Genomic DNA, 27,252 nt, shown 5'->3' with positions numbered 1-27,252 from the left:
GAATTTCCTGTGTTTACAAGTGCATGATTTGGGGATAATTACATCTCTCTAATGTATTTAACCCTAAATTACTGATATGTACTCTCAACCTGAACTCCATCTTGCAGATTTTTTTCTGGGAACAAACAACAAACGAACCAGGGTAACAAACAAAAAATGTGACACTTTACAGAATCTTTAATGTTTGTTTGTTTTTTTTATTACCTGTAGCACCTGTTCTGGTTTGAAACATAGTAATGGAAGATGAAGATCCAAGTCAATAATTGGGCTGTCTGGATCCTCCCGTGATGGAAAGACTATCTGAAGTGGTTTCATATTAAATATCTGTAGTAACACATGATTTTCGATTAATTTTTAATGAAGAAATGGTCCCATAAAAATTTTAAATCCCAATTCTAAACAATAAAATATTACAGTTATCTGACAGAAAATTATTTGATATATATAAGCACAGAACCTAAAATTTAGCTTTATATACAAAAGATAATTGCAGTACTGGAAGTATTAAACTCAATAATAACCATCTCCATAAAGATTTATAAAGCATTGTGTGTTTCTTTTCAGTCTAATAAGATATTTTAGATACTGAAACAGATATTAAAATAGAGGAAACGAAACAACTTTTTTTACAAAATTATAAAATGTATTTTGATGTAATCATAATAAAAACATCTTTAAGGGACTCTTGTCAATTAGGTCTATTGCAAGTTTAGTCTAACTGCATTCTGTCTTTCTAGGCTACCTCTGCCTTTACCAGAGCAATATACATCTGGATTCACCTGCTTTATTATCTAATATTTTTTCTTCAGTTCTAACTGAGAAACTTTACCAAAACATAATTTGTAATTTCACTGCTTGCTGATTACAACTTAAACGGTAGACCATCTTATAATAATTGATTTGATATAAGCAAGGTTAATAATGAAGGAGCTGAATCATGCCATTTAGACACAACCCACAGACGGAGCTGTGGAGAGCTGCACCATTCCAAAAGCAGCTTCTTGAAGCTTCCAGGTGCACATAGCAAGAATACACCCCTTATTAGAGTGCACCTATATATGGTCCCCATTACTGTAGTATCTGAGAGCCTCACAATCTTTAATGTATTTATTCTCCCAACAGCCTTATAACATAGGGAAGTATTGTCCTCATTTTGCAAATGGGGAATTGAAGTTAAGTGACTTGCCCAAGGTCTCACAAAACATCTGTGGCAGAGCAGGGAACTGAAACCACATCTCCCAAGTACTAAACTAGCACTCTAACCACTCAACAACCCTTCCTCTCCTCACTATCTTATCTGCTGTGCAGAAAGGGCAGAGCTATGGCCCCACCTTCTCCCCACCTCTTTGGTGTACCATGTGTCCATTAGAAAACAGGGTAAGAGCAGTCTGTGCCCCCAAAGCACAGGTACTGACTTCACTGGCATCACACTGGCATTAAAACTGGTGTTACAGAATATGCCTCATTTTACACAAACAACATACTTAGTATTTTATAGCAGGTAATGTTAAAATAATTATGAAATTGAGCTTCACTAATTACCAAGTGGAGTGTTCCTGGTGGAGGACTGGGTATTAAAGATAATTTTGCTGCAAACTCTTTTATACGATCATCAACGTCTAAATCCTTGAGAGGTCTCAGATGTACCAGTAAGCTGAAATTAAAGTACGTGAAATATTTTTTTTAAATGTAATATGCAAAGAGGCTAAAAAATAAACTCTTCCTTGATACCGTCAAACTCAAAAAATTGTTGGTATGGATAAAAATATTACTACAACTATTTAACAGCTGGTTTATTAGATAATTTAGAGGCTCCAATTGATTTTAACATTGCTGCTGTATATAAAGCTGCTCTTTCATATCTTTCGCACACTTTATTTATTCTTCATGTGTGCAAGTCTGTCAAATGTGTCTATTTTGGGAATTTAACTTCTTAGTCATTTCAAAACCACAGAAGGCTAGAGATTATTGGAAATTAGCCCGTTTCTTGCAGGTTCACACGCACTATTCAGTTATAAATTAAAAATACACAATCCAAAAAGAGTTACTACTGCAGCATTACAATTGAGAAATTAAATGCACGTCAAACTCCAATTTACTAAAGTATCATTGCACAAATGTAGAGTAATGCAATAAATGACCATTAAAATGTGTTATTCAATGTGCATGCATTGTAAAAGAAATTAATAACTATAAGAAGTTAGAACTTTGAATTTCCTGACTTTTGTGCATATAATTTTCGATTTTAATTACATTATCAGATTTTGTTTTTTTTTAAAAATGCTTTGGTTCATTTTTTGTACATAAATATGCTATTATGTTCGCCTGTGAAAATAAGTCTAGACACTTGTCAGCTCCAATTCATACCACAATATCATATTTTCAGTGCAATAGAAGTTGTGATTGTGTCTAACTTGGGATTTAAGCTCCATGTGGAAGTAACCATTTCTTTCCCTGTTTGCACACTGCCTAGCAAAGAAACAGAGCTCCACAGAGCACAATAACAAACTGGAGACCACCAACTGTTCCCCACAATCAGAAAATGTGGATCCTGATCAGCTACTAGGAGACAAAGACAAATATGTAAGAGTTTATTCCAGCCAATAACTGGAGGAGTCATATCATAGAGAGGTTCTACTTTCAGTGCTGGAAGTCCTTTCTGACAAACTACAAGGTTATGTAATGACAGTCTAAAACACAAGATATAATCAGACTTTACCTTTCTTAGCACTGAGCCAGCCATTCAGCAGTCATATACAACCATCTAATTTTTCAAAAGTGACTACTAATTTTGGGTACATTTTTGGTTGTCCAACTTGAAACACCACAGAGAGGCCTGACTTCCAGAAAGTGGGGATTTCATGTTTTCTGAAACTTATACCTCTTCAAGGTATCTCGTCTGCCACTTAAAAGTAAGTTACCCAAAATTACTAGTCACTTTTGAAAAGTTAGACCAATGTCCTCTCCTGAACAGAAATCTGTATAGATTATTTGGCCAATAGTTTCAAAATTCACTCCTAGTTTGGCCCCTCCTTTCAGATGATGACAACTCTTCTCCATCAAAGCCATGGTGATCCAATCTTTTCCCCCCATGATTTTGCCATCTCTTCTCCTCACCTCAACCTCCAACCCCACTTTCTGGCCCCATCCCTTCGGCCAGGCAAGCCTAAGGGCTTGTCTACACTGGCATTTGACAGCGCCGCAACTTTCTCACTCAGGGATGTGAAAAAACACACCCCTGAGCGCAGCAAGTTTCAGCACTGTAAAGCGCCTGTGTAGACAGTGCACCAGCGCTGGGGGCTAGCTACGCCCCTCATGGAGGTGGGTTTTTTAAAGCTCTGGGAGAGCTCTCTCCCAGTGCTCTAACGCGACTACACAAACCACGTTAAAGCACAGCCACAGCAGCACTTTAACATTGTCAGTGTAGACTAGCCTAAGCTTGATTCTTTAGAACTAGTCACCACTGCTCCTTAGTTAACCAAGGGGAGGATGATTTTGAGCAACAAAAGGTGTTGTCTCCTACAATACACTACATGCACTGCTTCTGCACAACTCCCAGACCCTGAAGCTCAGGGAACAAGATCCTGGGAAAAGATATCAAATCCAGGTCTCTTGTACAGCAGGGCAGACCACTATACTGGCTAAACAATGCAGTGCTCTCTCCCTTGCTGGAGTTTTGAGGAATCACTCTGGCCCAATGTACCTGAAAGAGATACTCTATTCAATTGTGACCAGTTCCAACTACCTCTGCATAACAGAATATGGGCTTCTGCAGCACCCCTCCCCAGACTTCCTGTCCCCAAAACTAAAAAAAACTTAAAGTACAGTTCCCAATACCTCACTTGCCACAGACCTCTTCCTTTTTCAATTATTTGATCTACCTACCCTATCCTAAGCAAAACTCGAGTTGTCTGCTGCCTTTCCCACCAGAAAATTCAACAGGAATGTTTTGGGTGTCTAAGTGTAACTAACGAACACTAGAACCTGATTTAGCCACTAAGACCAAAGTCACTAGTGATTTGGGGGAGGGGCTCAATTTTTGGGTGGTCAACTTGAGACACATCAGAGGGGCCTGATTTTCAGAAAGTGCTGAGCACCCACACACTGAAAACTGGGCCCCTTTAACACCCATACTCTGAAAATTGGGACCCTTTAAGGAACTGCAAGTAGAGTACCCAAAAATTAATACTCTCCAAATCACTGGTCACTTTTGAAAACCTTAACCTAAACCTCTTGCTTCTCCAGCACAGGTAACAGAAAAATTAAAATAAACCAAGGCAACAGTTTCAGAGAGCCACATAGCAATAAAGGTGTCCTCAGAACAGAATACCTGCAGCTATCCTAGACTGTCAGTGTGAAGTACAGCCGAACTCCCTAATGGTGTAGAATTTCAACCAGGAGGAGTGTCCTCTGTCTTCCACACATCTGAAAATTTGGGCAGGGAGAAATGATTTTCAGCTTTCTGGTATTTTGAGCAAAAGTAAAAAATTGTACCCCAATTAAGTCACACAAAAGGTGCTCAGTTATAAAGATTGAAAAGCTTTCCGCAATCCTCCAAGCAGAGCTATGGTCCTGCAAAAAGTGTTCAGTGTTCTAGTAGAGAAAAATTAATTCTGAAAAAAATAATGGTTCAGAGGTTATAAAGCCAGAAGGGACCACAGCGACCACGTGTATAATACAGGTCACAGGACTTCCCTAAATATATTCCCATTTTAACTTACTAGAGCACATCTTTTAAAAAATTTCAGTGATGGAAAATCCATCACAATCCTTGGTAAATTGTTCCCATGGTTAATTACCCTCATGGTTAAAAATTTGCACCTCATTTTTAATCTGAGTTTGTCTAGTTTCAAGTTACAGTCACTGGATCTTTTCATAGCAAGGTATATGACACTGGAGAGAGTTCTCTGATGAAACTTCTGTTCCCCATATAGGTATGTAGGCTCCTTCCATTATGGGGGCTTCTGGACCTTACCAGAGGTGTTTTGATTAGGCTTCTTTGTACTGTGCTTGGGTTCCAAAAAACTACAAACTACTTCCAATTAAATTGTAGCAGCTAGGCACTGTAAGGACTACAAATCCTACAATGCAGCATTTGGCATCTTCTGGGACACTTTGAACTTGTCTCTGCAATCCTGTATCTGGACAGAAGTGGAAAGTCAGGAGATCCTACAGGATCCCACAGTACTGATAGGCTGGGAAACTGGGTAGCTGGAAGAAAGAGAGGAAGCTGAGAAAAAAAAAAAAAAAAGATCATGGCCTGAAAAAGCGTGTCCAGAATTTCATGAGAAGGGAGGGGAGCCAGCTGTGCTACCTTACCAGATTTAGGCATCCAGCAACATAGGAACTAGTAGCAGTTGCCTGTATTTAGATCCAGAGATTTGCAAGACTCAGTTGCCCAGACGTCCCAGCTGAAACCACATGACCAGTATTAAGGACACACTGTACCTGCAGGCTTGCTAGCAGTGAGCTCTAGCTCATTTACTCTCTCTCGTAGCCAGCTACTGAAAGCTGCATCCAGAATCGCGGACTGTACTGGCAGAACCTGAGTTGTGCCCACAGGCAAGTGTGACTATCCTGGAGACTATCCTCCATATTGTGGGAGACCTTGTCAGTCCCCTGGGTGGCGTGGTATGAAAGTCCTCATGCTAGAGTCAGCACCTCATCGCAGGCTACTCAAGACGGACAACCAGGGAGCTTGTACAAAAATGTAATTGCCTGTTTAGAGTTGATGGCTGTTTTATAACTGGGATTATTACCAGCTACCACTGTATCAGTTTTAACCTGCTCTATATAAAAGTGTCTCACTCCCTATTATCTGAGATAATTCAGAGATACCTAGTGCCAGCCACCTTTGAACTCCTGTTCATCATACCCACAATTATAAAGGGTCTGGGATTTTAAAACTACAAGGGAGCACGCACTCCGGAGGTGCTGATGGTGAATGTTCTTGTGGATGTTTAACGGCTTTGTTTGTTTTTTAACGTAAGTCTGTTGCAGTGAGTAGCGATTAAGTCACAACCACTAGCTGCCACCTATTAATCTTGTCACAGTTGGTACAGTAGGTACCTATTTTATTCTGTTGCACTGTCATTGTATTTTGCTATATTACTTTGAAGTAAAGCTGCTCATGGATCCAACTTGCCTATTGCATCGTTTAGGCCAGAGTTGTTCCTGGAAGCTACAAGGTACCCTACCAGAGTTATACAGTGCATATTCAGATGGAGGCACAGCCAACTGTCATTCTTTCTAGAAGTATAAAGCTGCTGCAGATAGGTGGACTGAAGATTCCCACCTACCCAACACCGCCACTAGGACCTCCCTAGGATCTTCATCATCCTTAAGAATATCAGACGCACAAGCAAAACACGAGCACTTGCCAGCTTCCAGGGAAGAGAAGGATACAGCTACTTATAGACTGTGATCAAGTCACTCCTTAACCATCTCTTCGTTAAACTGAACAGACTGAGCTCCTTCAGTCTTTCAGTAGTATATACCTACTAGGCTATGCAACAGACATTACCAGCACAGTGAGAAGGCCGGTCAGTGTTCTGAGGCATAAACAGTATCTTAGCACGCCCAATAAATCATGTGTCACAATTAGTCTGGTTAAATCCTGGCATTTGCATCAACAAAAAGGAAAAATGTACAAAAGGAAAGGAACAGACAACTTTAAACAGAACTGTGCCTATTTAATGTACAAACGCTTCCCGACTTAAGCAAGCATTCCAAGCCTTGCATAAATCAAATTTTGCGTAAGTCAGGAACGTATACCCGACAATTACGCCACCAAAAAAAAAGAGCTTACGGCACGTTTTCTGTAAGTTTGGATTTGCATAAATCAGGTTTGAATAACTCGGGGAGTGTCTGCACTACTATAGTATCTGATAGCGATGCCTCGGAAAAGCCTGCCCAACGGAAATGAGCTGTGGGAACAAAAAAATATACTTCAAGCAAAGAGATTACAAAGGAGTGTACGGGTTCTCTAACACTATTAACGGAGCATGATTTACTTTAGACATTTTTCAGAAAGGAAGGCCTTTTAACAGCATCTTTGGGCTGGCTCACAAATGTCTCATAACCTTCTGTAGAGTAGACTTGGGGACATGTTGAGAGAGAGAGAGAGAGAGAGAGAGAGAGAGAGAGAGAGAGACAGAGACAGAGAGAGAATGTTCATCCATCCAAGAAGGGGATTCACTCAGAAATGGGTAGTTGCCATCAACTAAAAGATGCTTTTTTTCCAGTTTAGCTAGTAAGGAGGAGAACTTGTGGCCTAGGGACAAGCGTACTAGACTAGGCCTCATGAGACCTGGGTTCTATTCCTGCTTCTCTGTGCCTCAGTTTCACCAACTGTAAAATGGAGATAATGATACTGATTTTTGTAAAGCACTTAAGATCTACTGATGAGAAAAAAAGTGTTATATTAGAGGTAAGTATTATTATTGATGTGTGTCAGGACACGGATAGCATACAACCACACTGGAATGGAAATACCTGTTCAATGAAACCCTTAACTTCTTGAAAAGAGCTATACTCCTGTAGATTAATCCAACAGCAACAATGTTTTGTAATGGTCTGGACTCTCAGTTGTTTGCCTTGGAGACAGAGTCACACACTCTCCTGTCTCCCTTTCGATTAACTCTGGCACTAGAATCACCAGCACTGCCCATTTGTAATGCAACAAGTATTTATAAAAGTAAGATTAATGGTACAGAATATAAAGATCTTGATTGTTCTGATGGAAATTTCCAAGCCAGTAATATGACTCAAGGTACCCACCAGGATTTAATGTATCCAATTACAAAATATGAACATTTCTCAGATTAAAAAAAATAACTGGGACAAGATCAAGTTGTAACTTCTACCACTGGCTTCCCTTTGACTTATGTTAGGAACTTGAGCTGAATGCCCAAAAAAAGATAAAAAATCCCTCAGAGATATCATGTATGAATAAAAATATCAATCTCATTTAGGGCCAAATCCTGTCCACTGGAGGTGCTGGAGCATATGAACTGTGCACAGGAGCATTCCGGGAGAACTAGAATCTTTCACATACACACACACAAGCTTCAGAGCGGAATAAGTAGTAGCAAAAGACACCTTCTTGCCACCAGAACTATCCTCATTTCAACTTTCAAAGTCCTGCTCAAGTCAGTGTGTTAGAGTTCTTTAAAAAAAAAAAACGGAAAGAATAAAATTGGAAAAAATTGTTAGGTGACCTTAAGATAGAGGATAACACTGTTCCTTTATAATAATGACAGTCAGATCTCAGTGGTTCAGGAGCCAAACTGCTGATCAGCATTACTCAAAAGAGCCACCACAGTGAGAGTTTCATTTACTATTTTTATTTATATTATTCTCGCAGCAAAATGACTGATGAAGTGTTATTACTATATCAGCTACAATTGCTTAAGAACACAGTAATAGCATCCTAATTGATTAATAATTAAATCACACAGTATTTTAATATTACGCACTGCAAAGGGCTGCAGGAGACCCATTATAGAGCCACTTGCAGCTCACGAGCCTCAGTCCGAGTACCACTGCTCTATAACAACAGAAAGCCCACAAGAGAGCCTGCATTCTTCATATACTGCAACCTATGCTTTGTGGGGATTTTTGCTGGTCTAGCATTCTTGGGGAATGGGAGGAGCCTGGATGGTGGATTTGCAGCCACATGGATCCATCAGCCAAATCGCTCTCTGCAATAGGAGTTAAGAAAATCACTGGAAATAAAGGCTGCTGCATACCTGCTGCATGAAACTTAAACATAACCAAATCTGAGTAACCAACTGCAACTGCTAAAAAAAATCACAAGCTGAAGGCTGAAGTTAGAGATCATTAATATTCCATCTACAATGAGCATGCTCCCCAGCTCTTTGCTTCAACCTTCCACACAGAATTAGATTTTTAGAACACAGATAAAATGGACAGAGGTGAATGCTTTCCCCACATGAAAATATTCTCTTTCCTTGTGGAGACTGCAGAGAGCTAAAAGCCAGGAGAATGCAAGATCTAAATTTATCTACCAACTAGTGTTTCATGAGGAAACTGGCATGACCATACACCTTTATCCCGATATAACGCCACTCAATACAACACAAATTCAGATATAACGCGATAAAGCAGCGCTCCGGGGGGGGGGGGGGGGGGGGGGGGGGCCGCTGCCCACTGTGGAAGATCAAATCAAAATTTGCTATAACGCGGTTTCACCTATAAAGCAGTAAGATTTTTTGGCTCCCGAGGACGGCGTTATATCGAGGTAGAGGTGAGCTGGGTAAAACTCTCTTTACTTCTGCTACTTTGCACAGATGGGCCAGTGATAGTCTTTTGTTGATCGTATCCTAGGTCTCTGAAAGGTTCTGTTTTATCAGAATGGGTGTTTGTCCATTGCTTCATATTTATAAGGAGACTGTCCACTAGCGAAGCCAGTCTCTGCTCTGTCCCTTCCGAAGCATCAGTAAGAGGGGTTTACAATTATTAACATGCAAAACCATGCTCCGAAGTGTCCCTAGCCTCTGTTTGCCAGAAGCTGGGAATCCAAGATAGGGATGGATCACTTGACGATTATCTGTTCATTTCCTCTGAAGCACCTGGCATTGGCCATGACGGAAGACAGGACACTGGGCTAGATGGAATATTCGTCTGACCCAGTACAACCGTTCTTATGTTCTGTCTTTATGAACGACTATAAATTATTCATTGTCAATCATAATGCTAATCATTGGGTCTTGGAAAGTGAGTGAGTGACTATATAGCCTGGTGATTAGGGTATTCACCTAGAGTGTGGAAGATACAGGTTCAAGTCCCTCCTTCAATGACTGACTGACTATAAATGGAACAACTTCAACAGGAGAGTGACAGAGCCCTGTTCCACAATATCCCACATAACCCAATAGTGAGGATACTGGCTTGCAATGTGGAAGACCCAAGTTCAGACCCATTCTCCACATCAGGCAGAGGGGTTAACTAAACCTGGTGGCCCACATGCTGGATGAGTTTTGTAACCACTGGCTTAAAGCTTATAAGGGATTCCTCCACAACCTTTTTTGGGGGTGGGAAGAATTATTCAGCAAATTCATGTCAAATTCATGAATAGTTTCCTGGTATTTTTGAGACTTCTCATTAGTTGAAAAACAGCAGAAACTCTTGTTTTCTTCATTTAGATTATTACAGCAGGCCTACAACCGCAGGTTATTCAGCACTGTACAAATGTAAAAAGACAGAGTACCTGCCCTGAGGAGTTTACAATCCACTTCAGACACAGGCATATACATATTAAAAAGGTTGAAGGTGAAAATGTGAAAACTTGAGATAGTAGCCCCCATAATAAATTGAGGCTACGATAGTCAACAAAACAGTTTCCCAAGTTCCATCCCATCTCTTGACCTACCTTTAAAGCTGAAGTATTTTAAGAAGTTTTAGAATGTAGATTAGTCATCTCACTGTTAAGCCTTCAAAACAGTGTGATTTGGAAACTAAAAGATTCTCTCCTCCTAATTTGCCTGTGGACTATCAGAATCCAAGTAAACATGTATTCCTTCACATACAGTGGCTAGGTCACCTTATTCCACAGTGTGTCTAACCGTTACAGACAAGTTTACTTAGGCTCTTTGTGAAATTTATTCTGTTCACAGTGAAGTGTTTTAAAATTATTTTCCCCAAACAGAGAGACCTGTAGAATTTGAGATCTTCCAGGAAGAATCTAGATAGACCTATATTAGAAATCAGTTCCCTGCAGATATTAATTTTGCACAGCCAGATAAAATCTCAAAGAACATCAACACTGGAATTTCTTTGAAACTGCATTTCTATTTTGTTACTATCCAGGTAGCTTTTGTTTTAATTTTGTTTTTTCCCTGCCTCATGCCATAATCACTTATAACAAACTCCAGTTTTATTGTCACTCAAACATTCCCACTACATTGTCAAAATTTGACAATTCGTACATAAAGGACTGACTTGTAAATGTTTTTGCAACACAGGCATAAATGATATAACAGTAATACTTACCAAGAGAGACAGTCCTTAAGGGCATTAAAATATGGATATCTGGATATGACACAAATAGCAAACGGTATGAAGCAGCCAAAGGCTTTAGCAGTCTGCACAGATTCTCTGTGGGCCTGCCCATTTGAAGAGATATAACCATCCTACAAGAAAACTACATATTAATGTTGTGATATTACTCATGAAATTACAGTTGGTATTTTTGAGAGAATCTAAGCAAGTTAGACACTCAACTCCCATTGAGATTTGGACATCTAACTCCTTAGACTCCTTTAAAAAAAAAATTCTCAGTTTGTAAAGGTTAGATCCCCCTGCTAAAAGCAAGTTATTTGCACTATGAACATCTACCAACACCACTGAGTATACAACTCACAAACATTAAAGCACCTAAAAATATGCTTAAGGCCAAATTTTGCTCTCTATGGGAACTGTGCTTGAGTATATGGGCACAATATTGTATTAAGTGAGGAGTACTTCTCTTAAAGTAAGAGTTGTTCTATATTGGTATTAAAATATACAAATATCCAATAACTTATGTGAAGCATCAAATTAAGTAGGTATTATTATCAAAATGTATTACCTAATATTTAAGTAAGCTTTATTAAAAGTGTAAAGTAAAAAACATACTTGCACAGGTTGGTAATACTGTGCAACAACACCATAGGTTCTGTTACCACAGACATCTGTGAAGACCAGAAAATGAATGTGATCCTCTTTTAATTCAGAAGTTATGTAAAGTCCTCCTGCAAATAAGACAAGTACTTTTCAAAACATACATTACTGAAAAAAAGTTTGTTTTAATAGTGCAGTTTGCATTGCTATAGTTATAGCAAATGTTGCTACTTTACTTCCACTGTAATGTTTCATTTTAAAGGGATTATAGCACACCTACATAATTCACTTGATCTGAAATTGTTATATAACAACATCTTAAGCCATACACAAATTTCAGTGAACAAATGAAAACACTGCACAGCTCATTTTGTATTTGTGATATGCAAAAAACATATCACAAAGTCCAGCTGATGGACTTTTGCCTATTTTTTTTTTTTTTTAAAGAGGCTTATGGGAAATGGTCTCTACTTTAGGGACATCCTAATATACATACTATTGCAGTGGGAAAGGGTATTCATTCATATTTGGAAGGAAAATATTTTCTTCAAACTAAAGGCAGAGAAGAGGTGAGGTGAGAAGACAGCTTTAAAAACACCATCAAATATAGGAAAGAGAAATTTGATTATAAGCTCTCTTGGGCAGGGACCGTCTTTGTTCTGTACTTGTACAGTCCCTGGCACAATGGAGTCCTGCTCCATGAGTAGGGCTGTGTGGTACTACGATAATACAAATAAAAAAAATTAACTTGTCATTATCCATAAACCGCCACAATAAGGGAAGAGGTCTGTGACTGTATTATTATTATAGGTCACCAAATTGATAAAGTATTTATAAACATTTCTTAACTAAGTTAAATGAAAACCACATAATACCTGGAAAGCATAGTTGTGGCAAACCAATAAGATCAATATCTTTTGGAACACTAATATCTTCGGTATCAGGTGCTTTCTGTTCCCCATTTGGATTTTTCACATTTTCAACCTTAGGTCTCTCTCTCTTTTTTCGGAAAGAACGTCGTTTTGTTTTATTGAAGTTACTACTATTTATATTAGTCGCTTGAATCGCTTCTTTGCTGATAAACGGAGGCACAAAAACTGACAGAACTTCTGGATCAAGGGGAGGAGAGTTTCTCTCTTTTTTCTGATCAATCTAAAAACAAAATAAGTAGACATTTATTATTGTTCTTTTTAATGTATTTAGCCATATTTTCAATTCTGCCCTAGTGACTGTAAATGTGACAAGAATATATTTTCCTTCTTTCCAGTTTCTTCATTTTCCCTTCCACAATCTCATCCTAAGCCCACTGAAGTCAATGGAAAGACTCCATTTGTCTTCAACGGTCACAGCATTAGGTCCCTAATCTTAATCTATTCATGATTCAAGCCTTACTATATCAATTATTTCTCTTTGGCAAGCAACACTTCCAAAACTAACGTCAGCACATACCAAAAAGATACTTTCCTCCTTTCACGCGTTCTATTTGTCTTACAGTTTTCTCAGAGATAAACAAGAACAAAAAGGAAAATGTCCACATCCCCTCAAATGTACCCTTGGTTTCATAAAAATTACGTTTTTATTTCTTTTCTACTAGTTTTCAAAAAAGACCATACTTCTACATTACCACACATTTTATACCACAGTTAAAAATGCATGCTACCAACAATATCACAGAAAAAAAAAAAATATGGTAAGAGAGGCATTTTAAGTACAAAGAGTGTAATGAGGTACCTATGGACCTTAATGAAGGTTTTCCCTCTGACTTACATAGGAACATGGCCAGATACTATAAGATTGTGTGGCAAATTGCAAGGCCTTCTGGTAAGTAGCTTTGTAAAAAAACACTGTAGTTCTACAAACTCTTGCTGTATCTTTTTATAACAATTTACCCTGGAAGATTTCAGAAGATGGGCAAGGGGGCGGCTGCTGCTCCCTTACATGCCTGTGACTGAGTGTGGGGCCATATCTGAATAGTTGCATCTCTAAATGCTTGGCTGCAGGAACAGATTAATTCTACAACCTCAAAATTGTAAGAGCAAATTTTGTGCGTCCTAAGGGTGTGTGGAAACCAGGAAGCTAGGCCTCACTGTGACTGAATGTGTGTCTCAATCTTCAAATCTTTGTTTCAAGGCTAAAGGGAAGGATGAATCAGACCTATGGCTATTTACTTTCAACTTCAAATATAACATAGTGTGTGTATATATATATATTTTCCCAAAGGCACAATTCTGCCCTTTCCCTCCTGTACATATTTCCACTATTTTGAACAGCTCAACAGTAAATCAATGCTGCATTGCTTCATTTAAAAACAGGCCTTTTTATATTGAAAGTTTTGGAATTAAGAAAAGTTTTAAATGACTTACCTCTGTCTTAATGGGTGGGTCAAACTAGCTATTTCCTCCAGACTGGAGTGTACATACAAAAATATCTTTGAAATTATATATTCCTTCTAATTTTTCTGTATCTTATGCTATTGCAGTACACTTAGCACATTTCAAAAAGAAATTAAGAGTGAAAAAATTACCCTTCTACAAAACACAATTAAAGAACTTCTCTGCCACGAGGACTTTACAATCTAAGACAAAGGTTAGATAAGTATCCACTGGGATATCCAGAGGATGGAAATTAACTTAAAATATATTAATGTAATAAATTGGGCTGGTGACTGACATATTACTGACATGGTAAGAGTCTGAAGCTTCATTTCTCCCTTAATTGGCAGTTGTTCTCTAACTTCTAATGAAGTAATCAAGAACCAAGACATTCATAATTTGATCACTATTAAAACATGATTTCCCACTAAAATGTTTAGTAGCAAGGAATTATCCCTTAGCCCTGAAACTGTTACACAAGAAAAACAAAGAGTTACTTTGGTGGCAGCAATCTTAGTTTGTATTAAATCCTCTACAAGACAATTACCAAATTCGCTTATCAGTCAACTAATAATTCACTTGTATTCAGGGCTATGACACTTCTTTGCTATAGAGTTCTAGATTATGTCCAGGGATTTAATAGCCTCACAATGTGACATCTTGTGGGGGTGGCAGTTCCTTTATGTCACTGTTTTCAGCAGCAGCATTAAATCCAACCTCTCTCTTTACTGCACTGTCAGTCCTGACACAGTGACCTTATTGTCAGGATCAAAGTCAGCTGATGTTATATATTTGTTTTGTTTTCCTGATCTCATTCTCTTCTCATCTAAGGATCAGCAGGTAGCAATCGATCTATCAGGAATCAATTTATCACATCTCGTCTAGACACGATAAATCAATTCCCGAACGCTCTGCTGTCAACTCCAGAACTCCACCAGGGAGAGGCGGAAGCGGAGTCGACGGAGGAAGCCGCTGCCGTCAATCCTGCGCCGTGAGGACGGGAGGTAAGTTGATCTAAGATTCGCAACTTCAGCTACGAGAATATCGTAGCTGAAGTCGATGTATCTTAGATCAATATTCCGCCCCCCTCGCCCACCAGACCAGGCCTAACACTGGAATAAAGAAGGTTTCGTGAAGAGTATTTGTGGAGGCCATGGAAGAAGTGCCGTGGGGGGGAATTTGAAGAAAAAGAGGATTAGAACATGCACATTAAGACAGAGAAGTCCTCCCATGCAGAGAGCACAGCACAGAGAAGGCAAGAAGATAGGAGTGAGAAAAAGAAATGAACAGGGCGTAAAGGCAGATGTGCAGAGGCTGAACATGGTGCAGGGTGGAGTTTTGAGCAAGATAGGCAATTTAAACTTTATATGATGGGTAAATGGTAAGGCATGAAGAGGTCTAATCAACAAGCAAGAGAGATATCAAATTAGTATCTCACTTTGTATGGACAGGAAAACGATGCAGGCAGGCAACCAGAAAGGAAAGCAAGAGATCAAAATATGTAGAAATTGAGGCAAATGAAAAGTTTATTTGTTTTTTTTAAACAAAAAGGGGAAAATGGCAAGAATTGCTGACAATTTGGATATGTGGAGAGGAGAGGGAAGAATTATAGAAGGCTTTAATAGCTAAAACCACAGAGATTAAATCCCTGCTTTAAGTGCAAAAGACTCAACTCAGCTTTAACTATGGAGCTACAGCCAGCCCCGTCTCTAATAAACAAAGAACACAAATATAAAATTATGTAATTTTGTATTTAATTCAGTAAAACCTTCCATTCTTAAACATTTACATGGAGAAAACCCAGAATTTCCAATCTGTCAAACCTCTGTGCAGCAGAAACCAGGGAGCCTGGCCACAGAATTTGTATGATGACAATAGTGTGACAGGGACCAGAATTTCTCCCTTAATGTTTTCATTTTACCTCATTTCAGTTACCAGACACCATTGCTAATAAATTATCATAATTAGAGTAGTTTTACTGTAGTTTAACTGTACACAATTTTAAGAACTGATGCAGTGTCATCATGGGGGGGAGCAAAAAGCATAAATATAAAATTCAAAAGTCGTATCTTTTAAAAGTAACATGACTTATTTTCTCATGTTATTGCACATACTGTGCTTCTCCTAATTCTTAAAAGTTGTTTGTTTTTAATGGGTCACCACCACCACCACGAGGAGGAAGAAATTCTACTCCTAGAAGAATTAAAGCCATAGCTGAGAGTTTACTGGGCTGGTCCTTTATTTCTCAGCAGCATCACTGATGAGCTCCTGCTTTCCAACTGCCTCCCATGCAGTCCATGGATTCAGTTGGCAGGTCTCAAGAACCAATGTTGCAAATTTGTCCATGTTTTAATATCATTTGAAGACTCAAATTAGTTGAAGGCCTATGGCTTTAATCATAATTAGCTGATATAATGCTGGATGTGATTTATCCTGGACTGTGCAAAGTCACAGTCAACACTGTGCAAAATAAATGGATTCTTCACAACCATGTTCAGATATGGTAAAACTATGTAGTGTAGATCAGGCCCAAGGGAAACTGGTCCATCCATTTACCATTACAACCAAAAAACACTCTTCATGTCAACTGTCATTACAGAATTTGACTCCAGTAACAAACCTACAAAAATGAAACAAAAGGCCCCTACTACAATCTTCAAGCTCTTGCACTGAACTCTACTGCCAGCTAAAATCTTATATCATTCAAAGTGAGTGAGAGTATCAAAGAGGTCATTTGAACCCACAAATATGTGAGATAAAATTGCTATTGAAAGAAAGCACAGAATAAAGTTGAATGAGTGAAGGATGTAAACAGAGTATCTATGAAAGAAACCAGATTTTCAAAACCAGCTTATTAGGGTTTTACATGGACCAGGAAGACTTCAATCATTTTGACTACCACTATCATATCTCAAGGGTTGCGCTTAAGAAATCCTTCACTTCCCCTTGCTTCCATTAGCCTTTTTTTTGGTAATGTAAAACACATCCACTACTAAATGTCTGCCTAGAAAAAGATTAAACAGTTGTTTTGATTGGTAAGTTCTGATCAGACAACACTGTCACCTTTTACATACTGTTTTTCTGAGGAGCACTTGGCAACTTGCTTATATGCAACACAAAGGAGTAACCATCATGGTCACCATCACCACAACATGCCAGGACATCAGAATTTGACATCCCACAGTTTGGGCTCTTTTAGCCAAACACAAAAAAGTCAGTCAGAATCATTGTGATCATCTAGTCTGACCACCTGCATAACACAGGCTATAGAACATCCCCAAAATAATTCCTACTTAAACTAGAGAAGATGTTCTGACCTGACTAGATAGGGAAAAGGAATCAGTTAACAATACCATCTGCACTGATGTGCCCTGCACAACTCTAAGGCCTTGGCTACACTGGCGCTTTACAGCGCTGCAACTTTATCGCTCAGGGGTGTGAAAAAAACACATCCCTGAGCACAAGTTACAGCGCTGCAAAGCGCCAGTGTAAACAGTGCCCCAGCACTGGTAACGCAGCTCCTAGTGCTGTAAGCTAATCCCCACGCGGAGGTGGAGTACCTGCAGCGCTGGGAGAGCTCTCTCCCAGCGCTGGCGCTGCAACCACACTCGCATGTCAAAGTGCTGCTGCAGGAGTGCTCCTGCAGCAGCGCTGTACGGCTGCAAGTGTAGCCAAACCCTAAGACATGAAGCTACATTTCGTATTACTCACTCCTGAGTGTGTCGGTTTCCTCTTCCGCCTTTTTCTATCTCTCTCTCTCTTTTTGTCTAGTAAGATTTTCCTTGGCTGTCTAAACTGACTCTATATTTGAAATGCTTTGCTGCATTCCTTTTGACAAGCTAAAAGTGATAACTAGCAGCATGATCTGAAGTGAAAGTCACAGACATGCAAAAGGAAAATATCATATATACTCGTTCAAAAGCTGAATTTTTTTAGTAAAAAAGGGAAGCATCAGAGAAGGGAGTCGGCTTATGAATGGGTATACGGAGGGGGAGAGGTGGGACACAGCCCCCTGCCCCCCAAACAAAGGGGGCAAGGAGGGGCAGCACAGCCAGCAGAGCAAGAAGGGAAGAGGCAGGGCCAGAGTCTCTCCTCTTCTGGCCATACTGCTCTCCCTCCAGCCTCCGAAGCAGCTGCAACTCCGGGGCTAGCAGGCTGCGTCCACACAGCCCAGCCCAGCCCTCCAGAGCAGGCTGCGGCCAGGCCAGAGAGATCCTCCCCTGCCCTGCCCCAGCTAAGGTGGGAAAGGATGGGAAGGGGAGAGTGGGGTGGTCACAGGGGTTATTCCCCTGACCCCCAGCTTCTTCCCCCCCCCCAAAGCAGATTGTGAAGAACTTCAAAAAGATCTCACAAAACTAAGTGATTGGGTAACAAAATGGCAAATGAAATTTAATGTGGATAAATGTAAATAATGCACACTGGAAAAAGTAACCCCAAAGATACATACAATATGATGGGGGCTAATTTAGCTACAACTAATCAGGAAAAAGATCTTGGAATCATTGTGGATAGTTCTCTGAAGACGTCCACGCAGTGTGCAGTGGCACTCAAAAAAGGAAACAGGATGTTAGGAATCATTAAAACAGGGATGGAGGATAAGACGCAGAGTATCTTATTGCCCTTATATAAATCCTTGGTACACCCTCATCTTGAATACTGCGCACATATGTGGTCTCCTTATCTCAAAAAAGATATACTGATATTAGAAAAAGTTCAGGAAAGGGCAACTAAAATGATTAGGGGTTTGGAATGGGTCTCATATGAGAAGAGATTAAAGAGGCTAGGATTTTTCAGCTTGGAAAAGAGGAGACTAAGGGGGAGATATGATAGAAGGATATAAAACCATGAGTGGTGTGGAGAAAGTGAATAAGTAAAAGTTATTTACTTGTTCCCATAATATAAGAACTAGGGGCCACCAAATGAAATTAAGGGGCAGCAGGTTTAAAACAAATAAAAGGAAGTTCTTCATACAGTGCACAGTCAACCTGTGGAACTCCTTGCCTGAGGAGATTGTGAAGGCTAGCACTATCACAGGATTTAAAAGAGAGCTAGATAAATTCATGGAGGTTAAGTCCATTAATGGCTATTAGCCAGGATGGGTAAGGAATGGTGTCCCTAGTCTCTGTTTGTCAGAGGATGGAGATGGATGGCAGGAGAGAGATCACTTGATCATTACCTGTTAGGTTCACTCCCTCTGGGGCACCTGGCATTGGCCACTGTCGGTAGACAGGATACTGGGCTGGATGGACCTTTTGGTCTGACCCAGTATGGCCATTCTTATGACAATGTGTTTACTTAGGTTTACCCCTGTGCCTGTGGACGCTCGAGGTAAACAAACTATCTCAGCCTGCCAGCAGCTTATCCTGATGGCCCAAGAGCCAAAGTTTGCCAATCCCTGAATTATAGGGTCAGCTTATGAATGGGTCATAAAAATTTGCCATTTTTACTTATCCATTTTTGGAGGGTCAGCTTATAAATGAACCGACTTATGATCTAGTCTATTGTATTACATTGTTCTTACCTTACATTTTTCAAGGCTAGTGGAGTAAAACTAGGCTCCAAGAATGGATAACTGGGTTATGCCAAATGGCCTTCCAGCAATAGAACTGTAAGCATCAGAGACAGACACTACATTCAACCATGGCACCAGTGACTCCTTGGTGCCGGGCTCACACTCAGAAGGGGCCTATAATGCTCACGTCCTCCCCTCTTAGTGCGTGGAGCAGCACACTGGTTACTGCGGCACCTAGCCTCCAGCAAACACCTTACCTCCCAACCCTGCAGGCTCCCTCCCCAACCCCAGGATATGATACAATGTATCAGGGCCCTGATACATCGTACCCCTCCTGCCCAGACCAGAGACAGGCAACAATGTTCCAGACCAGCTCTCACCCTCTGCCCATAGGGATCCAGCCTAGGAGCTGAGAGCTCAAGGTAGCCCAGGAGCTGTAGTTCCTTGGCCAGCTCCCTGCCTGGAAAACTGGCCCTGAAGCAGGAAAAGAACTACATCTCCGAGCATTCCCTTGGCTGCTATCAATCAGAATGGGAGTGGAAGTTGCCAGGGCTGTTGAGACCCGATGCACAGAGCTTGCTGTGAATGGGAAGCTGGCTGCTACAAGGGGGTGATGCTGTGAATGGGGAACATGTAGGCACAAGGACTAAAAGACTTCCTCAGATTGGATTAGGAATGCTAGTGGCTTCAGCCATTAGCCCCCAAAGAAGGAATTGCGTGGAATGAATGAACAACGTGCCTCTATCTGAAGCCTAGCAAGGGTCAGAAGTATGTGGACCCCACTAGGAGAAGTTAAAATGATAAGTAAGGAAGGGAAGGCTCTACTAGAGGACCTGGGCAGCTTTAGATACCAGGCACGTAGGAGGATGTGACTCAGTTTCCACTTCTGAGCCATGGAAGCAGAAATTGGCTTTTCCTGTCCAGATTTATCTAACATTCAGAAAGGGAATCAAGCATCTGCCTTCCAGATTTACACCCTCAAAGTTCAGGAGCGCTGAAGTTCAATTTTGGCCATTCTCTGCTACTTCATTTCTCCCAAGTCAAATACTGATACACTGTTATTTTCTGTAGAAAAAGCAGGATAAAACTGAGCAACAAATGTGAGCATCTTCCCAATGCTAACTAGGACCAGAGTTGCTATTTTCAACCACCATTACCCAATTTTTTAGTTTTGTTTCTTGTAAAAACATAAGATGACAAGTTCTCCACAGAAACTAAGATTGCAACAAACAGCAGACACCTCAACTTTTCCTCATTAAGTGGAACAGTATTACAATATGGATCTAAATATCCTCCAATCACACAAACTGAAAATTGTTCCACTTTACTGCAGTTCTGTAACCATGCAGGAACCAGTCCTGTGTTCTGTGCACATCCAAAATTCCTACTGAATTCAGAAGTGCCTTCCTTTTGTAACCATACGACCTGCTATTTTCAGACCTTGTAAACTAAGCAGGTTTACATTTAGTAGTGGAGTGGGAGACCTGTCAGAAAAAGTTACGTGTTGCAGGAGGTGTTGATTATTCAGTAGGTAATGTGAGACCCTCCTGTTTACAATAGTAAATCAGTGCAGCAGAGTTTCAGAATGCACTGTGCTCCTAGAACAGAGGTGGGCAAACTGTGGCTCGCAGGCCCCTCCTGCCCGGCCCCTGAGCTCCCGGTCATGGAGCTAGCCCCTGACCCCTCCCCTGCAGTTCCCCCTGCCCCGCAGCCTCAGCTCGCTCTGCCGCTGGCACAATGCTCTGGGTGGTGGGACTGCGAGCTCCTGGGGCAGCGCATTTGCAGAGCCCGGCCTGACACGATGCTGTGCAGTGGTGACGGCATGGCTGGCTCCAACCAGGCGGGGCGGCTGTAGCAGCGCCAGCCACCGGTGCTCTGGGCAGCACGGTAAGGGGGCAGGGAGCAGGTGGGGTTGGATACAGGGCAGGGGAGTTCGGGGGGGGCAGGGGGCGGTGGTGTGGATAGGGGTCGGGACGATCAGAGAGCGGGGAACAGGGGGGTTGAATGTGGGCAGGGGACCCAGGGGCAGTCAGGAAGGAGGGGGGCTTGGATGGGGCGGTGAGAGGCAGTCGGGGACAGGGAGAAGGGATGGTTGGATGGGACAGGGGTCGGGGGGGACGGTCAGGGGACAGAGAGAAGGGGTGGTTGGATATGGCAGAGGTCCCGGGGTGGGGGGGGTCAGGAATGAGAGGAAGAGTTGGATGGGGCAGCAGAAGGCAGTCAGGGGCGAGAGTTCTGGGGGCAGTCAGGGGACAGGGGGTGGGGGTGGATGGGGCAGAGGTCCCTGGGGGGCCGTCAGGGAACAGAGGGGGTTAGATCGGGCAGGAGTCCCGGGGGGGGGGGTGCGGACAGGGGGTGGGGCCCGGGCCACAACCCCCTCCCCTAACCGGTCCTCCATACAATTTCTGAAACCCAATGCGACCCTCAGGCCAAAAAGTCTGCCCACCCCTGTCCTAGAAGCAAAGAACCTCACCTAGACTTTATACACAGTCTATCAAAGACAAGGAAAAGACTCCTACTGATTTCAACAGGCTTTGGGTGGAACTGGTTATACGCTGGGATAACTCCACTGTCTTCATAGGTTCCTGGTCCCACTGCGGAAGGGGGCAGTGTGAGCTTGTTACAGAGCTGCTGCTCAGGGATGGGGAACCTCCTGGCGCCCCAGCCTCCAAAATCATCCAGGCTGCGCCTTCTGCACAACTGTGTGCTAATTGACAGGTTCATGGGAAGTGGGGGGCCTACTGCAGGTGATATGACTTTAAGTACCTGAGATGCCTACGTAATGGGACTATTGTCCTCTTACTAAAACTCGGTGGGGGTGGTTTGGTTGGCTAGCTCCCAGTACCAAAAGAAAGGGGAAGGGTCAAGGGAAATCAGGATCATGAGACTGACAGTCCCCAGGAACACTGGGGAGAGGCCAATGCTCCAGGTCAGCCTGACTGACAGGGCAGGCAAACTAATCAAGGAGTCAGGAGGCCAGGGGGGTCCCATCCTCCGTGTGAGCTGGAATTGCCTGGGTCAGAGTGGGGGCTGAGCTAAGGAGAAAGCAGAGGTCCAAGCTGGGCTGGAGAGCAGGGCTGTGCTGACCAGAAAAGCAGCTCAGGGAGCAGGTCAGTGCTGGGAGCAGAGTTACAGAAGCAGCCCAGTGAGCAGACCCGTGCTGGGAGGGGAGCTGCAGCAACCGGGGCCAGATAAGTATCCCAGGGAGACAGAGGCAGAGCAGCAGCAGCAGCAGCGCTGAGGCAGTGGAGCAAGCAGTCCAGAGCCAGGTGCAGTGAGCAGCTAGGAAGAGCGAGAGGGGATCCTGGGTAACAGGCCCAGAGCAGGTAGACACCTCCAGCCAACAGGCCTTGCAGGCCAGACTTGGAGGGGGATTGTAACCCTGACGGGGTGGGGGCGATGTTGGGAAGAACAGTTTTGCCACCTAAAGCATGAGGGTGTGTGGCCATTGCCAGAACACGTGTCTGACCCGCAGCATCCCTGCAGCACAGCCCGGGTAGGAGGCGGTGGCAGCCTGGGACTTGTGAGGAACAGACTGAATTTCCCTTACATTCCAGAGACACTGGTTGTGATGTCCCTGTGCCAGAGTCGGGTGACAGGTTTTCCTTTAACCTTGCACATTTTTTCCTTTTTAATTGATTGCTGTTTAATAAATTGTATTTTCTTTGAACTGTATGTAATGATTAGTGGGTCAGAGAAGTGTCCAGAGCGCAGAAAGCACCCAGGAGTAGGGACACCCTTGCCTCTGTCCCAAATGACCACAACAAGGTTAGGGGTCAAGCCCCCCAGGAATCCTGAGCCCAGCCTTGTTGGGGTTATGAGGACTCTGCCACACAGGAGAGTGAAAGAGGAGCCCTTGATGTCAGACAGGCCTCTGGGTAAAGGAAATGAGATCAAGGACTCAGATCCTTTCAATAGCCCATCTCATCAGGGCTGTGGATAGCCAAGATTCCCTGGAGTAGGGAAGCACCTAACTACAGAGTCTGCAGCTACCTAGGGCCAGCGCTGAGGATTAAGAGTCTCTAGTGCTGCTGTTGCAAAGTTCAAGCATGCTCAGCCTTGGCATTGCCACTCTTCCTGCAGCTAGTTGCTGCAGCTGTCTAAGGCTGTCCTTTGGCAATTGGACGCGTGGCTGTAGCCAGAGAAGCTACATGTGGCTCTGTGACTACCAGGGGCCATTAAGCTAGGAGCAGATAAAAAAACTGGAGTTAACCCCTAGGAACAGAGGTCACCAGTAGGAAAGGAATGTCAGGGGGAGCAGGGAAAGAGGAAGCAGGTCAGGCTTGCAGGGAGAGAATAGGACCAGCTGGCTGTGGAGCATGTCCAAGACAGAAGGGAAACAAGCATGAGGAGAGGTAGTGGTGACCACATAGTGGAATAGCATGTAGATGGGAGCAGAGGGAGAAAGCCCCTGGGAACTTGAAGTCACCAGCCTAAGTGCTCACTGAGCCAGGGTTGGGAGAATGTTGTTTGCAAGTGGCTTGCTCAAATGGAAGGATGGGTGCTGGGGGAGAGGTTTGTCAGAATGGATCAGGTATCTGCTGGCTGTGGAACTTCGTTGAGCTGAGGCCAGGACCATATACAGTGACTGGTGAAACAGAGTGGTACTGGACAAATGGCTACCAAACTTCTGAATGAGGAAGCAGATAAATCTGTGGGGAGTTTCCCCTGATCACTATGGGAAGTTCTGCTCACTGTGGACATTGGTAAACCCACATGGGTACAGCTCAATGAGAAAAACTGGGGACTGAGGTAGCTGTGTATGGCAATACAAATAGTCTTGCAGAGGTGTGTGATCAAAATGAAAAATGTCTCTGAGATTCAGTACTGGGTTTACTATGGTGCCAATGGCACTACCACACCGGCCCACGCTCAGAAGGGGCCCATAACGACTACAGAGGGGCCCACAAGTATGTTTGGTGCTGGGCCCACAAAAGATTAATCTGGCCCTGACTACTTTCGCCTACCTGTTGCTATTCTTTTCTCTCTTCCCTTTTGATCATGCTTTGTCTTAAGAAGAAACAGGTTTAGACTTTTAACAACCAAACGTGAGAGCCACCATTTGAGTGACAACTCCTGTCAACAATGACATTTGATGCCCTCTGGCACACCATCAAGGGTTTTTCAAAAACGTAAGAAATAAAGTAACCTGTGATAACATCCTAGAAGTTTTATCTAATCCATGCAACAAACCCCAGCATCATGTTGCCGTAACCACGCTACTAAAGAAGCCTGGATCCAGTGCCCTCTGGAGTCACGTGCTCCTGTATCAGCCACAGGATCTCTTAAGTACTTACCAGGACAGTTCAGGGCAACTGCATCTATGTCTTCCATTATTGGGTCAGTACTGGTACCCATTCTCAGGCTTCCAGCTCCGAGCTGTTGCCTTTCTTGGGTGGAGACCCTGGTCAGAAGGGAAGAGAGACACAGGTATCTCCAGCATGAACCGTTCCCTGTCTTCAGTGTGTTATTCTCAGCAAAAGCAAGTCTACATAAATAGGCTTGCTTGCTTCTCCTCTCAGACACCACACACAGTGTAATTGCCCTCAGTTATCAGCTACCACACAGTTCTTCCTAAGCAAATATTTTATTCTTAAGGTAAAAGCACTACAGAGAAAACATAACAATAAAAAGCCTACATGCATGCTAATAAGCTTACCAGAGATCATAAGTGTTCTGGCCTGTGTCAGTCCTTCCAAATCTTCTCTAAGGATTGGGGCCCTCCATGGACTGGAGGTCCTGTCCATTTGCTAGATCATAACAGAAAGCCCTGAGCCTGTTTAAAATTTAAAAATCTTTTCTTTGTCTGATGGTCACTGGAGAATCCAGTTTGAAGGAATATATGCAAACCTCTACAGGGCTAATAACCAGAGGAATTACATTAGCACACTCCATCCTCCTACATGAATTACATATAATCTCACAACAACACATAAGCAACTGCATTTTAATACATTGGACCCCAAACATATTAAACTCAATTCAATCAGGTTTGTCCAGGATATTGCCATCTGCCACACTTGACTTCTTTTACCACAAAAGGTATCATGTATCTAAGCACCTCACAATCTTTTGTGTATTTAGCCTCAAAACAAATATTATACAATACTACTTCCCTAACTCCATTTTACAAATGGGGAAATTGAGGCACTGATCAACCAAGTAACTTCCCCAAGGTCATACAGGAAAGGCTGTGGGGGAGTAAATAATTGAACCCAGGGTCTCCAAAATCTGGGCTAGTATTCTAGCTAATGGATCATCCCTTGTGTATTCTTCAGCTATACTCTCTGTTTCTGCCGCCACAGAGTGAGACACAGAGCCCAGTCCCCAAACTGACCCTCTATGAAGTGAACTATTGCATGCTATGAGAGTATCATCCTTCAATGTTATTTTAACAGTACTTATGGGTTTATTTTCAAATGTTTATACCAGAATACACATTATAAACTGAACAATACTCCTGTTTACATTATTACAGTGTCACTGCTTCCACATTAGACACTTGGCTCATTTTAATCCAGTACAGTAAAAGGAACTATTAGGATTCTTCTATTGACATTCCATTAATATAAGACAACACTATACCAATAACAATGTGCCAGATCTGATGACCTGCGAGCAGCAAAGTCACAACTACCAATATTTTGCCAGAACATATTCTATGTAATAGATAAACATTTTATCGATTTATTCAGAGTCACATTATCTCACTTGCCAGATGCTGAACAATGTTTTGGAAATAGCACTCTCTTCCCAGGGCCTGAGTAAGTGCCTCTTGTTGCTCAACAGTTCACTCTCCAGATAATCCAGAAACACTAGCATCTTGCTTCAGCAAAATAAACACCATAACTTCAAAGATGAGTAATAGAAAGCACAATGGGGATTCCCAAGTGCTTCAACAAAGATACACAGACCCTTATGGGGAAGAGGGCAGGGTATGCAAGTTCTTCCTAGACAATTACTGTACGGTAAGTTAATTGCTTTCTCAATTTCATTTCTCTCTCAAAAATCTGTTTAGAAAAAAAAGTGTGTGTTTTTTGGAGAAAGTTTTTGTAGATTTATATATTTTTGATAAGTACTACAGAAAATGTGGCTGGTTTTAGTTGTTCTGTTATAAATAAAATATTAAGATAGAAAAGTTTAAACATACCTGACCCTGGACCAGGATGAATTCTACCTCTTCAACTTCTGCTATCCATTTCTGTGGCTTTATCTTATGAAATCCATAACTTCCCCCTACTTCTAGTGGATTTTCTTTTTGTAAATCAAGCCCAGTACTACTTGCTTGCTTAGCAAAACTTACAATTTTAACACATAGTACTGTCCCATAATGTGCAACATCAGTAGAAGTGCAAAGTATTGCACTACTTTCATTAAATAAATGAAAATTCAAGAGGACCTCACTTAAATTCACTGAGAGCCTATCAAATTGTATTAAATAAATGAACCTGGAGAAGAGCTCTGTGCAAGCATGAAAGCTTGTCTCCTTCACCAACAAAAGTTGGTCCAATAAAAGATATCACTTCATCCCCCTGGTCTCTTAAACAAATACATCATATAAAAACAAAAGCATAACAATGGGAAAAATTAGCATATCCTCAAGTTACGGTTTTCCAGTGAGCTCTGTCATCTTTTATGTCCCAGTCATCACTGAAATCGGCCTGATGATTGGGGCCTCATACTGGAATCTTTCATGGGAGGACATGTTTTTACCCTGCACGTTTTGTTTAGAACTGAATACACACA

At 42.0% G+C, this 27,252-nt stretch overlaps 1 protein-coding gene across 3 annotated transcripts in view; it reads right to left on the bottom strand.

The window, feature by feature from the left end:
• The window catches only part of DENND3 (DENN domain containing 3), an 82,299-nt gene that overhangs the window by 52,227 nt on the left and 2,820 nt on the right, over positions 1 to 27,252 (bottom strand). For all 3 annotated transcript variants that reach the window (XM_050940601.1, XM_050940602.1, XM_050940603.1), the window contains exons 2-6: positions 12,498 to 12,774; positions 11,638 to 11,753; positions 11,014 to 11,153; positions 1,543 to 1,654; positions 205 to 324 (exon numbers count right to left, since the gene is read on the bottom strand). In XM_050940601.1, the coding sequence (XP_050796558.1) occupies positions 205 to 324; positions 1,543 to 1,654; positions 11,014 to 11,153; positions 11,638 to 11,753; positions 12,498 to 12,774 (765 nt within the window). The remainder of the gene's footprint in view (positions 1 to 204; positions 325 to 1,542; positions 1,655 to 11,013; positions 11,154 to 11,637; positions 11,754 to 12,497; positions 12,775 to 27,252) is intronic.

The sequence above is a fragment of the Gopherus flavomarginatus genome, chromosome 2, assembly GCF_025201925.1.
Source record: "Gopherus flavomarginatus isolate rGopFla2 chromosome 2, rGopFla2.mat.asm, whole genome shotgun sequence".
Lineage (NCBI taxonomy): Eukaryota > Metazoa > Chordata > Testudines > Testudinidae > Gopherus > Gopherus flavomarginatus.
The sequence above is the reverse complement of the archived record's forward strand: the minus strand, read 5'-3'. Positions and strand labels throughout refer to the sequence as shown.